Here is a 17,280-nt window from a genome sequence, read left to right as displayed (position 1 = left end):
GGCCAGGGAGTTTCGATGGCACCTCCGGCCTCCCCGGAGGGGCTGGTTTCTGTCACACCTTTGGCCCTCCCCTGTGGGCCAGGTTCGATCACCCCTCTGGCCTCCCCGAGTGCTGGCTCCAGACCCGCTGGGCGTCTGGGAATTCCCGGACGGACCCATCTTTCAAAGGGATCAAAGAGCCAACCGCCGGACCTCGCCAACGACCAGCCCCCAGGGCCAGAGACCTCTGCCTGCGAGGGTCGGGAGATCAAAGAGTAGAAGGACTATAACTGGGCCCGCCGGACAACTAGCGGGCAGTTGTATCTTGGACCTGAAGCCCTGCTGATCTGATCGCGGCTGACCCTAAGAAGACTCCTCCTGAACCTCTGAGCCCTGCTGACGCTGTCGCGGCTCACTCTTCGCCTTAAGGAACCGAACCACCGGAGCCCTGCTGACGCTGTCGCGGCTCGACCTCTAAGACCATCGGAGCCCTGCTGACGCTGTCGCGGCTCGACCTCTAAGACCATCGGAGCCCTGCTGACGCTGTCGCGGCTCGAGCCGAACTTGCAACCACCCGAGCCCTGCTGACGCTGTCGTGGCTCCACCTCTAAGACTATACGAGCCCTGCTGCCCTCGTCGCAGCTCGAGGAGTACTCTGGTCCGGCTGGACCATCGAGACCACCATCACGACCGAGCCGACTCGACGAAGGTGAGACAGCAGTACGACCCCCATCCCGTACCCCCCGGCTCGAGGATTGAGAGCTGTGCGTGGGGTACGCTTCGTACTGACCCAAAGACTAAAAGACTGTCCCGCTTCCCCCTTCCCGAATCTTCAGAGACTTTGTGGTCCTGTGACCACTGTGTATATAAGAGTGCTTCCTTCGTTATTTGCTTATATAAAGAACTTGTTCCTAAAATCCAACGGTGTAGTGTCTGTTCGTAGTGTGGTGTGAGCTCAGTGTGTACGATCCCAGACCCAAAGTCCTCCCCGGTGAGGACCTCACAAATTAAGACTCGGCAAGTTCTGTGGGAGGGGTGGATCCTGGGGTGTCGGGGTGAACACTACCTGGCCCTCGGAGATAGCCCCTTCTAACATTGGTGGCAGCGTCGCGATAAGAACCTACGTCTAGGGATCGTACAGTACGAACACACTACCCGAACAAAGAGCAGCCATGAGCGTCACGACCGACAAGACCACCTTCCAGATGGAGCTTCTGGGAGACTATTCACACCGTGAGCTCAAGCAATTCTGCAAAGATCTCCATATCCCGTCAACGGGATTAAACACCAAAGAGGACTTCCAACAAGCTCTAACAGCCTGGGTGGAGACCGGAGCCCAACCTCCAGCTCCGACGGAAGGCGATGGAGGGGGAGCACCCCTGATCGAAACCCACACCCCAGAGCAAGAAAGAGCAGAGTCCCCGACGCGGACTTACAGCACCGAGAGAGGTCTGTCTCGAGAAGAGATGACCGACCGAGAACGCAACCGAAACCACGAGCTGGAACTAGCCCGTTTGAAAATGGAAGGAGAACTCAAGCTGGCCGAGAAGAAGCTAGCCATCAAGCAGCTGCGGCTGCAAGGAGAACTGGAGGAGAAGAAGCTCCAGCGAGAACATGACGGAAAGAAGCTCCAGCTGGAGCACGAGCGCAGCATATTGGAAATCGAACTAAAGGCCCGGAACGAAGGCAACAAAACAGCAGCGACCCGAGAGTCTGTTCCCCCAGTGGAACCCAAGGTCCACATCCCTAAGGATGTTGTCAAAGAATATTATAAAAACTACGACATCCAGCAATGGTTCAAGGCCTACGAGGTAGCTATGACCTCACACCGAGTTCCGCAGAAAGATTGGGGAGCCGGGCTGTGGGGTCGATTCCTGAGTGAGGGGAGAGACACCCTACTCGACCTACCGTCTGCCGAACAGACCTCCTACAGCCACATGAAAGAGGCCCTCCTCACAAGGTACGGGCTCACTCCAGAAATTTACCGCCAACGCTTCCGAGAATGCAAGAAAATCCCCGGCACCACGTGGGTAGAATATGTCAATTTCTACAGCCGGGCCCTGGAAGGGTGGATCAAGGGCAGCAAAGTATCCACCTTCGAGGGGCTCATCGACCTCATTGCCTACGAACATTTGTCCCTGAATTGCTTTGTAGAACTCCGACAGCACCTCCTGGACAGCAAGTTGGCCGACCCCCGGAAGCTGGCCGTCGAGGCCGATCGCTGGGTGAGCACCAGAGTCCCCCGGGGGCCCGGGGGAGACTCTGGCCGAAATGAACAGGGATCGTCCCGCCAGAGGGGAGGGGGGAATCAGAATAGACAGAGGGGTCCCCAGGTAGGGTCCCCGCGCAGTCCCCCCAGAAACCAGCCAGGTACCTCGCCTCCCACAGCGCGCGCAGGGTTTCCCCCAGCTAAGCCAGGGCCCCGGGTCAGCCAAGCCTGCTACCATTGCCAGAAACCCCGGCACTATGCCATGACCCCCGCTGCCCCTTGTTCCAGAAGCCTGCCGCTGCAGGGCCCCCAGTGCGCCACATCACCTCAGTAGCCCTAGAAGAGGAGGGGGAGGAAGAGTTCGAGGGAGCTGACCCCGCAGCTATGATGTTAGTCTCCCTGGGTAATAGGGAGATGGTCCCCGGAGCTCCCCTACCCGACAACACAGAGAAGTACCGGCAGCAGGTGACTGTCAATGGCCATCACATAGGGACGCTCCGAGACACTGGGGCCAGTATCACCGCCGTCAAACGGCACCTCGTCACCGTAGCCCAGATTGTTCCCCACATCTCCTGCAGGGTGATCGCAGCCGATAACTCCGTCCGCACCTGCCGGATAGCTCAAGTCCCGTTCGAATGGGGGGGCCTCTCTGGAGAGTTACGAGTGGCGGTCCGCTCCGACATGCCTGTGGACTGCCTGCTCGGCAACGATCTAGAGAGCTCCCCATGGCAGCGGGTTGAGAAAAGGACACACTTGGAGATGGTGGGCCTACCCGAGTGGGCCTGTGTAAGTACCCGGTCGATGACCGCCCGAAGGACCACCCCCGAAGGGGCGACCTTAGAGGCGGCACCGGCGACCCCCGAGGACCCCGAGGTCCCTGAATCCTTTGAGACCACTGAGCTGTTACCCGGGGAGAGCTTCCCCCCCGACGCAGGGCCCCTCGGCCCCGACGTCGAACCGACCCCGAGCTTGGACGACCTTCCTGAGCTGGCCCAATGGAGCCAGGAAGGGGGACCGTCCCGAGAAGAGTTCTGCCTAGAGCAGACGTCCTGTCCATCCCTGATGGGGCCGCGGCAGCAGGCCGCCGCCCAGGCCGCTGGTGACCAGTCCGGCTCCCACTTTATCTATTGGGAAAACGGCCTATTATACAGCGAGCAAAAGTCCGCCGAGCTAGGGTCTGGCCGAGTGCTCGTGGTCCCCCTACGCTTCCGCTGCTTTCTCCTGAACCTGGCCCATGACGTGCCCCTGGCGGGACACTTGGGACAAGACAAAACGTACCAGCGCCTGGTCACCCACTTCTACTGGCCGGGCATGTGCTCCGATGTGGAGGCCCACTGTAAGTCCTGCCCCACTTGTCAGTCCAGCGGAAAGAGCGGAGGGAAGCGCAAGGCTCCTCTCCAACCGTTCCCCGTGGTCAGTACCCCCTTTGAGAGGGTGGGAATCGATATTGTGGGCCCACTCGACCCCCGGACCTCCTTGGGGCACCGCTTTATCCTGGTGCTGGTAGACCATGCCACCCGATACCCCGAAGCCGTTCCCCTCCGAACGGTGACCGCCCCCATAGTGGGGCGGGCCCTCATGGCCATCTTCTCCCGGGTGGGATTCCCTCGAGAGGTCGTCAGTGACTGAGGGACCAACTTCATCTCGAAATACATGAAGTCCCTTTGGCAACAATGTGGGGTGACGTACAAGTTCACCACCCCATACCACCCCCAGGGTAACGGTCTGGTGGAACGCTTCAACCGGACCCTCAAGGGAATGATCATGGGACTCGAAGAGCCCCTGAGGCGTAAGTGGGACGTCCTCCTTCCCTGTCTCCTCTTCGTGTACCGCGAAGTCCCCCAGAAGTCCCTGGGGTTCAGCCCCTTCGAGCTACTCTATGGGCACCCCGTCCGGGGACCCCTCACCCTGGTCAAGGAAGGGTGGGAGACGGCGGCCCCAGAGCCCCATCCCGATGTGTTTCGATACATTTTGGCCCTCCGGAACCAGACGCGGAAGTTCCGAGAGCTGGCCGAGGCAAACCTCGAAGCCAGCCAAGAAGAAATGAAACGGTGGTATGACCAAAATGCCACTCTGGTCGAGTTTCAGCCCGGACAGCAGGTCTGGGTTATGGCCCCCGTAGAGCCCTGTGCCCTGCAAGACAAGTGGACAGGGCCCTTCAAGGTGGTAGAGCGCAAGAGTCAGGTGACCTACCTCATCGATGTAGAGTCCACCAGGAACCCCTTGCGGGTCCTTCACGTGAACCGCCTCAAGCCCCACTTCGCCCGGTCCGAGTTGAGCTTGCTCCTCGCCACGGACGATGGGGAAGAAGAAGAAACGGAGCCTCTCCCCGATCTCCTGTGCGTGAAAGAAAAAGATGGCTCCGTAGAGGGGGTGAGTCTCTCCCCCTCCCTCTCTCCCGAGCAGCGCGAGGACTGTCGCCAGTTGTTGGGACAGTTCTCGGACCTCTTCTCCCTCACCCCCGGCGTCACCAACTGGTGCGTCCACGACGTGGACACCGGGGACAGCCCACTGGTACGGCACAGAGCCTACCGCGTCCCTGACCGAGTCCGGGCCTGTATCAAGGCCGAGGTATCAAAGATGCTAGCTCTCGGGGTGGTCGAAGCCTCTGACAGCCCATGGGCTAGTCCCGTGGTCCTGGTTCCTAAGGCCGCCGCCCCCGGTGCTGTTCCCGAGCTGAGGTTCTGCGTTGACTACCGTGGGCTCAACGCAGTCACCAGAACCGATGCTCATCCCATCCCCCGAGCCGACGAGCTTATCGATCGCCTCGGGGCTGCTCGCTTCCTTAGCACGTTCGACCTGACCAGCGGATACTGGCAGATCGCCCTCACCGAGGGAGCTAAGGAAAGATCCGCTTTCTCCACCCCGGATGGTCACTACCATTTCCGGGTGATGCCCTTCGGGATGAAGAACGCCCCCGCCACCTTCCAGAGGCTGGTGAACCAGGTACTGGCGGGATTGGAAGAGTTCAGCGCGGCGTATCTGGACGATATCGCAGTGTACAGTTCCCACTGGCCCGAGCACCTCCAGCACCTCTGGGCGGTGCTGACGGCCCTGAGAAGGGCCGGTCTCACCATTAAGGCAAGCAAGTGCCAGATCGGACAAGAGTCCGTAATCTACCTCGGGCACCAGGTCGGAAGCGGCCTCGTAGCCCCCCTCCATCCCAAGATCGATGCCATGCCTGGGAGGCCCCCACGACCCAGACGGAAGTGCGGGCGTTTCTAGGGCTCACGGGGTACTACCGCCGGTTCATCAAGAGTTACGGCAGCATCGTAGCCCCCCTCACGGAGTTAACCTCCAAAAACCAGCCGAAGAAAGTCAGCTGGACCTCCGCCTGCCAAGAGGCGTTCGAAACTTTAAAAGACGCCATGTGCACTGCCCCCATCCTACAGGCCCCCGACTACTCACGAGAGTTTGTAGTCCAGACGGACGCGTCCGAGCATGGCATCGGAGCAGTCCTGTCCCAGGTGAACGAGAACGGCCTAGACCAACCAGTGGCATTCATTAGCCGGAGGCTACTCCCTCGAGAACAAAGGTGGAGCACCATCGAGAGGGAGGCCTTCGCGGTGGTTTGGGCCCTGAAGAAGCTGAGGCCCTACCTGTTCGGTACTCACTTCCGGGTCCAGACCGACCACCGACCTCTCCGGTGGCTAATGCAGATGAGAGGGGAGAATCCCAAATTGCTACGCTGGTCCATTTCCCTCCAAGGGATGGACTTCACTGTTGAGCACCGGCCTGGTGCTGACCACGCCAACGCCGACGGCCTGTCCCGATTCTTCCGCCTCAGCGAAGAGAACCCCCAAGAGGATGGGTAGTTCTCCCCGCTTTCAGCTGGGGGGGACGCGTGTTGGACCCGGCCTCGTGGCGTGGTTCACCTCTGTCCCTCCACACCCTGTGAGCGTAGGCCTGTACCCCGAGTCCCCTGCGCAGCCACCCCGTTAGTGTAACCTGCAACCCGAGCTTGGGCGTCCTACGCAGTGACGCCTAGATCCCCCGAGACCCTTGACCAGGCCTGCCCTTCCCGCTCCTCGCCCGGCTCCGAGCGCCTAACCATGCATGCCCCACAAGGCCCGGACGCCATCTTCCCTTCCCGACATCCCTGTCTCCCTAGGCCTAGCGTGACCCCGGCCCCAGCGAAGCCCAGACTCCAAAGGCGCGCCAGTCCCGGCTGGGGGGGTAAAGGGCTCCTGAGTGAGATAAGCCAGGGAGTTTTGATGGCACCTCCGGCCTCCCCTGAGGGGCTGGTTTCTGTCACACCTTTGGCCCTCCCCTGTGGGCCAGGTTCGATCACCCCTCTGGCCTCCCCGAGTGCTGGCTCCAGACCCGCTGGGCGTCTGGGAATTCCCGTACGGACCCATCTTTCAAAGGGATCAAAGAGCCAACCGCCGGACCTCGCCAACGACCAGCCCCCAGGGCCAGAGACCTCTGCCTGCGAGGGTCGTAAGATCAAAGAGTAGAAGGACTATAACTGGGCCCGCCGGACAACTAGCGGGCAGTTGTATCTTGGACCTGAAGCCCTGCTGATCTGATCGCGGCTGACCCTAAGAAGACTCCTCCTGAACCTCTGAGCCCTGCTGACGCTGTCGCGGCTCACTCTTCGCCTTAAGGAACCGAACCACCTGAGCCCTGCTGACGCTGTCGCGGCTCGACTTCTAAGACCACCGGAGCCCTGCTGACACTGTCGCGGCTCGACCTCTAAGACCATCGGAGCCCTGCTGACGCTGTCGCGGCTCGACCTCTAAGACCATCGGAGCCCTGCTGACGCTGTCGCGGCTCGAGCCGAACTTGCAACCACCCGAGCCCTGCTGACGCTGTCGCGGCTCCACCTCTAAGACTATCCGAGCCCTGCTGCCCTCGTCGCGGCTCGAGGAGTACTCTGGTCCGGCTGGACCATCGAGACCACCATCACGACCGAGCCGACTCGACGAAGGTGAGACAGCAGTACGACCCCCATCCCGTACCCCCCGGCTCGAGGATTGAGAGCTGTGCGTGGGGTACGCTTCGTACTGACCCAAAGACTAAAAGACTGTCCCGCTTCCCCCTTCCCGAATCTTCAGAGACTTTGTGGTCCTGTGACCACTGTGTATATAAGAGTGCTTCCTTCGTTATTTGCTTATATAAAGAACTTGTTCCTAAAATCCAACGGTGTAGTGTCTGTTCGTAGTGTGGTGTGAGCTCAGTGTGTACGATCCCAGACCCAAAGTCCTCCCCGGTGAGGACCTCACAAATTAAGACTCGGCAAGTTCTGTGGGAGGGGTGGATCCTGGGGTGTCGGGGTGAACACTACCTGGCCCTCGGAGATTCCCCCTTCTAACAAGTCTCAAAAAGAATTACTCACCAGGAACCTTCAGGTTTATCCTGCTTTTGCATGGTCTGCCCCATTGCCTACACTCATCTAGTGCAGCTCTCCGATGTCAGTACAACTGCAACAGCCCAGCAGGATGCACACATCTCAGCTATAAAAGTCCTGTTTGTTTGATGCTGGGAGGCAGGAGGGATCCTGCACATTGCAGCCTCAAGGACACCATTGCCTCTAGAGATGCTGATATGTAGTGCGGAGACCTGCAGTGAAACAGCCCTGAACAAATGAATTAATTCCATGCTGGGCGCATATGTTGGGAATGTGCCTTTGCTGTTTATTTCTTCCATCCATCCTCCATTGAGGTGCACACATTGTCCGATCAGTAGACAGTGGCACAGAAAAAGTAGGATTCGCCTAGTACTAAACAGTTTGGTAAGTTACCAATCCAATGAACGCAGAACTACTTGTTCCAAAGGTTATTACTAGACCATGTTATATTCTAGGGAATAGTCCATGAGAGTGGACACATTGTGTACCCACCCTCCCTAGAGCCAATGTCTATGTGGTGTCTTCAGTAGGTTAAGAATAAGGTGTATTCACCACTCACCCAACTGCACCTGGAACACAGCTGCCTGGACACTCCTGGCAATCCATCATCAACACTCCAGGAGCCACAGGAACGGAATCTTTAGTTAAAGACACGTCAGCACAGTCTAGGCCCATTTTTAAAAGCACTGTTTTGCTTGCGACCCTTGGATATAAATAGGGGGAGAGGCATAAATGTAATCAGCGATTCCCCAAGCGCACTATTAGACAAATTTGTAGGTCAGGGTAAAGCACAGTCTCCTGGTTGTAGTTTCCTAGTGCAGTAAACCACACATGGGGTGGCAGAGAATGTGGTGGAGAGGCCAAGGGACTACAATCCCAGGATAATGACCTGTTTAGTGGTTCTGCTGAGACATAACATTTGGTGTTTATTGCCCGCATATTTAGATGAAGTGGTAAAGGATTAGATGTTATGCCTAGTAGTGTTGTCTGCACACACCTGTGAATTGCCCACCCTGTTAGGGGCTTTGTTAAGGTATTTTTAACAGCATTTACTAGCTGTATTCAGCTTTTTTTTAAGCGCCTCCCCACCAATATTTACGTGTAATGGAAAAGGTCAGAAGTAGATTGAAACCTTTACTTTTAGACTTGAATCGGTAGGTGCTTGTTATAGGCGACTACTGTCCCCAGAACCAGTCCATGACACTACTAACTAAAGTAGGTTGGTACACATTACTTGACACCGAACGCCAGTGGCCAGAATACCTAACAGCTCTTCGTTGTATATTTGTGTTGTGTTTTATTGCTAGAGCCCCTCCTGCTCACCTTCCGCCCCCTCATTGCCCCCCAGGATGTTTGGTCTGTGTGCAATGGTGGTTTTGTGTACTGGGTTCATGTGAGGTGTAGAACCCATTTCAGGTGTCCCCCTTCGCTGTTTGTAGGCCCTAAAGTTGTGTGGTTCTGCATAATGTTAGTGATATTCTGTGTTCTCTCCTCTGACTATGCCCCCCACCCACTCCTCGCATTGAGATTCTTTGTGAAGCAGATGACCCTTGTAGGGAAAATTATAATCTCTTTGATAACACCTGGTACTTAATATCAGTTACCTGGCCCAAAAAAGCAAAATAAGTGACTTTATGATTTACTGTATTGTAATACTTCCTTGAAATGATGCTCATTTTGCAAATCCTTCAGTCCATATGAAACCAGTGTTGGCTCCTACCCCCTCAACCACACACCCCCCCAACCCCACTCACCCACCACCACACAGTTCCCCGGATCCTGCCAGCTATTACAAGCTCACCTGTCAAGAGAACTTACAGACAGAATAGGACCTTCCCTGCTGGAGGACCACTGAACACTTCCTGTTAGTCACTCCATGGGGTGCAATACCATCAGTGCTGTGGCTGCACAGAGGCAATGCACTTGTGTACATTCCCTGACCTCACCTGTCAGAATGTCAGGAGCACCCTGATCTCCAATCACACATAACTGCCCTAAAGTGCTCTAATCTACCCCATCAGGATCTCATCCCCTTTTCTGAGGGTAACCCCAACACGCAGCTCCCACATCAATTACATCACCCTCCAAACAAACTTCATTCCTTCAAAAAACTCATTCTTCTCCATTTGATTCAACCGGATCCTCTCTGCCCTCTCATGAAGGGCTCAAAAGGATGAGAGGTGAGTAATCCACATTTGAACAACATCCCTGTATCCATCAGGACAGCCATCCCAAAGCTGCTCCAATCTGTGAAAGAGGTCAAGATGCACCTCTTTAAAGAACCCTGTATCACAAATGCATTAACCGTCCACAAACCAGCTACCTCTCCTATCACTTGTTCACTTAATGCTTGTCTCTGAACATGAACAGTGAGCTGTTGCCTTTTGGCTGGGTTTGTGCTATAGTAATACCATAAACATGCATTTATCCGTATTGACTTGACAGGTGTGCCCTTGTTCAGCTTCCCTATCTGCTCATATACCTGCCTGGCCCTGTGCTGGGAAGCCGTGCTACCCTCCATTCACTGTCGCCGGCCACTGAATGGGTGACCACCCATCATAGAAGGCATTGCTTCACTCTTTGCCCTTCCGGGGCAGTGGTTGCTATTTGCACATTATCATCTTATCTGCGTCGTTTTCACTTGCTCACTGACAGCATAGTTCCTATCCCAGTGGAGTGCCTACGGGTCCTGCGATTTGAATGTCCTTCATCTGACTTGCTGACTCCAACATCACCAATCAGCCATTGACTGACATGTTGTAGATGACGTGTCCCCTGCTGCCTCAAACTGTCTTCAGTGTCCTTTGGGGTGGTTGCCTTCCTTCGACTTCTGATTCACCTTAAGAATTGAGATGGGATTTCCATTGATGCCTCGTTGCTGCCATATATCAGCCTTCGTCGCACGCTGCTTCAGCTTGAACTTGAATCGCTGTTGTTCAGAGAGCATGGTATGTGTAGCTCTAAGAGTGGTTGATTGATTTATGGAGGTTTGACTGAATTATGTACAAGAACTTTAACATGCTGTTTGACCACCAGATTGTTTTAATTTTCATGTTTCATAGGCTCTAAATGTAAAGATAGGGATATGAAGAAATGGCTCTGCTGTTAGGGTCTGCTAGCTGAGCCTGTAGGTGTGCTATATCTTCACTCACACCTTGTTCAACCTGTAAGTGCGCTGCATACTCACCCAGACTTTTTCCAGCCTGTGCGTCCACTGTTTTTTCACTCAGACCTTGTTCATCATCCTGAAGGTGCTCAGGCTGTTCTTTCAGACCTTGTTCAGCCTGTGGGTGGCCTGTATGTTCATTCAGACCTTTTCCCGCCTGTGGGTGAACTATATATCCACCTAGACCTTGTTCAACAAGGGTTCATGGGGTGCTCATTGTAGCACAATGTTTTGATTTAGAGGAAGATGTGTGTTGTGGGTTTCATCGTATGTACCAGTAGAATAAAAAGGTTTTAAAAAAATCTATTTATTTATAGACCGAAGGTGCTTTACAATAGTTACCAGAGAACAAAGTTCCTTTTGCTTTGTAAGTTAAGGATGGTTGTTTGGTAGATGGAATGTAGTGTGATTCACGTTTAATGCAAATATGCAAATAAGCTCTTTACTTGCTTTCAAGGTATTCCACGGTGGACAAGGTGGTGTGGCTGCCATCCCCGGGGGAACAAACTAAATAATTGTAAGGGAAGGTTTCCCATTACCGTCTGTTTTCTTTTCTCTTATTTCTTCTCTGTGTCGCTCTCTCTCTCTTTCTCTCTTTCCCTCTCTCTCTATTTTTTTGTATCTCTTCAGCTTCCGGAATTTAACTCCATCTACAGATTATTCCCTAGCTATATAGCTTTTAATCATAAAAGACTTTTATTTAGTCCTCTTTGATTGTTTACTAGCTGCTTTGAGCGTGCTTTCTTACAAAAGTTTATATTCTCCAGGGTCAAGCTAATCAACTCCAGTTGAATAAATTATGGAAAGCTTTCTTCTTCCTTCCTCTTACTCCAGGGCTCTTATGAATACTAAGAGTTCTCTGGCAAAGTGTGTCGGCACGCAGGGTGTTGTAGTAGTGTCCTGCCCTCCCAATGTTCCTGCAAACCTCCCCCTTCAATTTTTGCATTCCCACTAATGTGTACAACCAGCCACGTACCTTGGCATCCACCAGATGGAGACACATTTCTATGGGTATGTGGTGCGGCCTAGTGCAGGTACGGTCTCTTCCTGGGTTGGGATGCACTGGTCCTCGAGGAGTTGCTTCCTGTGTTTCCCAACTGTTCCTTGACTGTCGGCTCATTTGTCTCCTCCCTCGGACTGCTCCGTCTGCGTCCTTGCTCTCTGCATCTGACTTCCACGTTTCCTAATCATCAAATCCTCTAATCCTGCCCTTATCTGTCTTGTTTGCCATTAATGGGCTGTGCTGGGTCCCTGTGGTGAAGTGGAAGATAGTCTTTTTTTCTCTATTCTTTGTTGTTTTGTCTTATCTTGTCCTTTTTGATCTCCTTTGTTTTCTTCCCCTTTTTCAGGTGTTGCAGTGCTCGGGTCCTGTTGAAGGAGTGTGATAAGTTTCTGGCCACCAAGTAAGTCCTTATCTATCCCACAATTTGAAATGGTGAATTCCACTGAGCTAGTTGGACACAGTCTCACTCTATGGTGGCATTTAAAGCAGTGATTACAAGACGGCCAATTCCTTTATTCAATAAAATGTCCCTTTCTAAATTACGGGATAAGGAATTGATGAATACTGTACGTGGGTAGGGGACTAAATTGCATCTCATAATTGATAAAAGAGTATTACAAATATCTCACTATGATGCCAGCCATTGCCACAAAAAGTGTAAATTAATGGTGTTGGCTGCTGAGAATCTCATTCACAATATATGTGTTACTTTTGTTTCTCAACAAAGGGGGAACCGTAAGCGGACGATATTTACCGGGATCCAGTGTACATGTCCAGAAGACTAGTAGCACAAGAGGGGTACAGAGTTCCCCGGGGAGAGTGTGCAAGACAAGTGTGCGTGTAGCGTAGAAGAAGGTAAAAAGGGAGGGGGAATTCCCTTTTTGGAACTAAAACCCTCACACACCTAGCAAGCTAGATGTCATGCTTCATCATATGGGTTCTGCTCCTCGTTAGACTGGCGCTGCAATGTCTGACGGGCACCCGTAAAGGGGCTCTTTATCAGAGATCTTTTGTTCCAGCCATATGGTGCATGCAGGTGAAAGGGCGAGTGAAAAGGTGTAGTCGTGAAGAAGTGGTGAATTAAAAAAGGTGGGTCAGTACACAGGGAACTTCAATGGTGTGGCTGACTCCCTTGATTAAAATAGGTGGGAGGGGAGATATGCGCTGAGAAGGTACGCAGCAGAATATCTGCAACCCTCTGGTCAGGTCAACATGTTTCTTGCCGACATGGCAATTCTTCAGGACCTAAGTGCTCAGTACTACACAGTGAACAGTTAATTAAATGTGTATTACAACCTTATTCCTTGAGGTCAATAAGTAAGCAGGCCGGCTGGTCCTGCTGTTGCGATGTGACCTAAGGGGAAAATACACAACATAGGGGTATGATCAATGCTGTGTTCCATTACTTCCTTGGTCAAATGTGTTCTACGCTATAAAAGCACACTAGTCAAATTAAAACCAATAACAAACAACAAGTACATGGTGACAGGAGACCCACTATCGTGGGTATGAAAATAGCTATGTTAAAAAAGGCGAAAACACCAGAACTCATGAAGAAAGGGTAAGGCAGACAGGCGCTTACCCTAAGTGATTCCCTAAGGCGCACCCATGAGTCAGGTACCTAATGGAGAGAAAAGACGTGCAGTAGAAGTGTCTGCCTGGAGACCAATTCGCACATAAGATTCAAGGTGAGCTGATCGCAATTAGCCCATAGGTTGTTACTCTAGGTGGTGACTACCTCAAGTATAGTCCAAGGCCACACCCGCGTGGTGAGCGTCATTGCCAGGTGGTAACACACGAGTCGGGGGGGTTAATTTTGTTTCTTTCTTAAATATTCACTTCTTTTGCACTCACAATCTCGACTTCCAGTGTTCCCAAGCTCCCGAGCTACACAGTGTCCAAGTGCTGTTTCACCACTATCAGAAATTCAACTCAAACAGATTATCTATCTTGTTTCTGTAAATGTTTCTTTCAGCAAAGTATAAGGTCATACGTACTTTTTCTTCATGTTTATTTACAATATCTAACTCTATTTCTACAGGTCATTGAAACACGAACAGAAAAAAGAAGGTTTAACTGTATTGAAACACAACAAAAAGGATTAATTCAAGGAACGTTAAAACATTCTGCAGCTCTAGGGGAGAAACACATTCGAAGTGCCAGGAATGGTGAGGAACTTGGAGCGGAAGAAACTGCTCAATGTGAAAGTTGTCAAAATCTGTAAAGGAAAATGACCATACATGTTTACCAAGAATCTGTTACTGAAATTAAGTTGCCTCTGAAATATAAATGAAAGACAAGTGCAAATTGAAAGTCTACATCTACTAATTGTAAGATATTTTCACGTAATGTAAACATTTTAAGAATGGTAGAACAAAAAACATTGTCAACAATTAATACCCATGCAGTGCACTTGAGAATAATCACTGTTGTAAATTCTGTCTAATGGTTTATGAGAAATGCCTTGGAGACCCAAACCGCTCCTCACCAGATCAGTATCTGTACATGTGATGTGACAGAACTGTCAAGAAGACTAATGACATCAGTTTAACAGGGCAAGCTGTTGTCTACAGCACCTGTGATTCAGAGGAGAGAAAACATTGTTTAAAATAAATGCTCTCTCTCAGATGTCATTACCGTAAAGACGCTGTATTATCATTTCCCATGTAGAAAGATTTCCCCCACCAACTCTGTCTGTTGGGTGGATCTGAGTGGTTTTAAAGTGTCCTGGACCTCCAAAGTGATCATGTATCTGTCTTAGCCGTTGAGCGAAAAAGCATATACTGGCATAGAAATCTTAAAAGGGGCCAATGCTTTGCTATTGATAATTCATAAACCACCCTGTAATACCTATTCACCTGTCATTACTTGTATAAGCAAATATACTTAACAGGCAAACACTAAATACCAAAGACCTTATCAGTGTTTTTAAAAATCCTAAGTCAAATGTGATAAACTGGAGTCAAACATCACCCCGGCATAACTTAGAGAAAATTAATCCAAGGGAGACATCTTACTAATTACAGGGGGCTCCTCAGTGAAAGTTATAAGACAAGTAGATAGGCTGCCTTTATAAGTAGGAAATTGATGTCCAGATAAAAGCTATAATTAGTTCAATTCAAATGTTAATAAGAGCATCTTCAGTTTATTTTAGAAGTTAATGCTGAGTGTAATATAAACAAGTACAAACTCTGTAATCAGATTCAGTCTCAAGATGGCATGTATCCAGGAACAAACCCAACACGGAGTTGCATACATTTCGAATAAGAACAATGAATGTGAGAACAGATTTTGTTATCAATCCCACCTCACTAAATACGAGAGAACTCACACTGGACAACAACCTTATCAGTGCCCCGAGTGCCAGAAAGGTTTCAATGGCAAATCCAATCTCGTTAAACATGTGAGAATCCACACTGGAGAAAAACCATATCAGTGCTCCGAGTGTCAAAAAAGATTCAGTGTTCAGGGCAGTCTCATTCAACACATGATAATCCACACTGGACAACACCCTCATCAGTGCCCTGAATGCCATAAAGCTTTCAGTCAGAAATTCTCTCTCATTCGACATGTGAGAATCCACACTGGTGAAAAACCATATCAGTGCTCAGAGTGCCTAAAAAGGTTCAGTTTTTGCGGCAGTCTCACTCGACACAAGAGAATCCACACTGGACAAAAACCATATGAGTGCTCGGAGTGCCAGAAAAGTTTCAGGTGTTATGGCAGTCTCACTCGCCACACGAGAATCCACACTTGTCAAAAACCTTATCAGTGTTCTGAATGCAAAAAAAGCTTTAATCAGAAAGACCATCTCATTCGACATGAGAGCACTCACACTGGGCAGAAACCTTATCAGTGCACTAATTGTTGGAAAAGCTTCTGTCAGAAATATGAACTTACTCGGCATGAAAGAACCCACACTGGGCATAAACCGTATTCATGCTCTGAATGTCCGAAACGTTTCTGTGACAAAGGTGCTTTAACTAAACATGAGACAATCCATACTGGGTTCAAACCGTATCAGTGTTCTGAATGCCAGAAACAATTCTGTCAGAGATCCAAATTAATTCAACATGAGAGAATCCATACAGTGCTCTGAATTCCAGAAAAGCTATAGTTTAAAATAACTTTCACTAGACACAAGAGAATTCACACTGGGCAAAAGCATTAATAGTTCTCCGAAAGCTTTGAAAGCTTCAGTCTGAAAGCTAGTCTCATTCAACATGAGAGAAAACACACTGGGTAAAAACCTCATCATTGTACTAAATACCAGAAAAACATCAGTCAGAGATTCAGTTTGATTCAACATGAAAGAACCCTCAACCATAAAAAAAGATATATCAGTGCAAAATCTTCAGTTGTAAATGTAATGTCTCTACATGAGACAGACAATGTGCGAGAATAAAAGGTGCTCACTGTCAACCCTGGGGAGGAGGTGTCACCATTGCAAAACCATCACATGAAGCAGCCACAAAGACGTCAATCCATTGATACTCTTACTAAACACCTACTAAGAAAAGCACACACTGAGTGATGAACATGCTTTATTTGTGGCCTATTTGAAATCATTTGCTTGCCAAGTCTGCCACATTCCATGAGGCTATCAATAATGGTGAAAAAGTGCTGCTTTCCAGGTCTGGGCTGGAAGTAGGACTGTCACTGGCCACTGGAGTGGTTGTGGAGCTAAACTAACTATATTAAATACAAAATTTAAAAATAAGATTTTTTTGAAAAGCACCTAAAGTAAAATCTTTGTATTTATGTACTATGATATGCTTTCAAATCTACAAAACGTTTAGTACACAATTAATTGAAATTGAAATTTTTAAGATCATGTTAGTCACAATTATTTTTAAGTTAAAGGTTATTAACATATCTTTCCGTGAAATAATTATTGTAAACATATATGCTGTTTTAAAATTCTATTGAATTTATATGTATCTTTAAAAATGTGAAATAGCGACATAAATGAATATAATATTATTTCCTTGCCTCCATTATATTCTGTGAGAGGATATTGCAGTATGAGTGGTTGGCCATGTGTGTTGCTGGACTTATTACTGCTCCTTTTTGGTGGTAGTAACTTGGTTCACTGACACAATATATATATTTTTTCTTTTGTCCTCATTTGCGTGCATGGCTCCAATCTATCAAAACTATAAATTGCCACAGAGCAGGAAATTAGGCTGTGCTTTTGTGCTGTCTCAGCGTTAGCTGGCAGGGATGTCGTAAGAGAGAGGGGAGGCCAGTTCCCAGCAGCACATTCACGCAAGCCTTGGAAGATCTTGCTTAGGGCTGTTAGTTGGTAGAAAGTGCCCGAGGTGCCGAGGCCCCATAAGCACCATAGCTTCTTGCCATAGATACAAGGGTAGGCAATACCCGCATTAATCATAGGACCTGGGGAAAAAAAAAAACCAGGCTCAATGCTGCTGCTCTAACTTTGTCCAAAAAGCTCTCCTATTGGGATTCCCTCCCCTGGCCAGGTCAAGTTTGGAAATCTGGAGAAGCGATGACCGCCATTCGTGTAAAGTGGGCGGCTGAACATCTTTCCAATGTCTGCAGATCTCCCTACG

The 17,280-nt window shown here is 50.3% G+C and overlaps 1 protein-coding gene across 2 annotated transcripts in view; it reads left to right on the top strand.

The window, feature by feature from the left end:
• The window catches only part of LOC144803049 (uncharacterized), a 44,155-nt gene extending 27,465 nt beyond the window's left edge, over positions 1 to 16,690 (top strand). Inside the window, exons 2-4 of one of the 2 annotated variants that reach the window (XM_078671841.1) lie at positions 11,162 to 11,221; positions 12,054 to 12,107; positions 13,749 to 16,690. In XM_078671841.1, coding sequence (XP_078527967.1) covers positions 14,922 to 15,806 — 885 coding nt within the window. In that variant the 5' untranslated portion in view covers positions 11,162 to 11,221; positions 12,054 to 12,107; positions 13,749 to 14,921 and the 3' untranslated portion in view covers positions 15,807 to 16,690. The remainder of the gene's footprint in view (positions 1 to 11,161; positions 11,222 to 12,053; positions 12,108 to 13,748) is intronic. The other variant, XM_078671842.1, reaches the window with a different exon arrangement.
• The last annotated feature ends 590 nt before the right edge of the window (positions 16,691 to 17,280 follow it).

This window comes from Lissotriton helveticus, chromosome 1_2 (genome assembly GCF_964261635.1).
Source record: "Lissotriton helveticus chromosome 1_2, aLisHel1.1, whole genome shotgun sequence".
Classification (NCBI taxonomy): Eukaryota; Metazoa; Chordata; class Amphibia; order Caudata; family Salamandridae; genus Lissotriton; species Lissotriton helveticus.
Note: the sequence above shows the minus strand (reverse complement) of the source record. Positions and strands in the feature narration are given on the sequence as shown.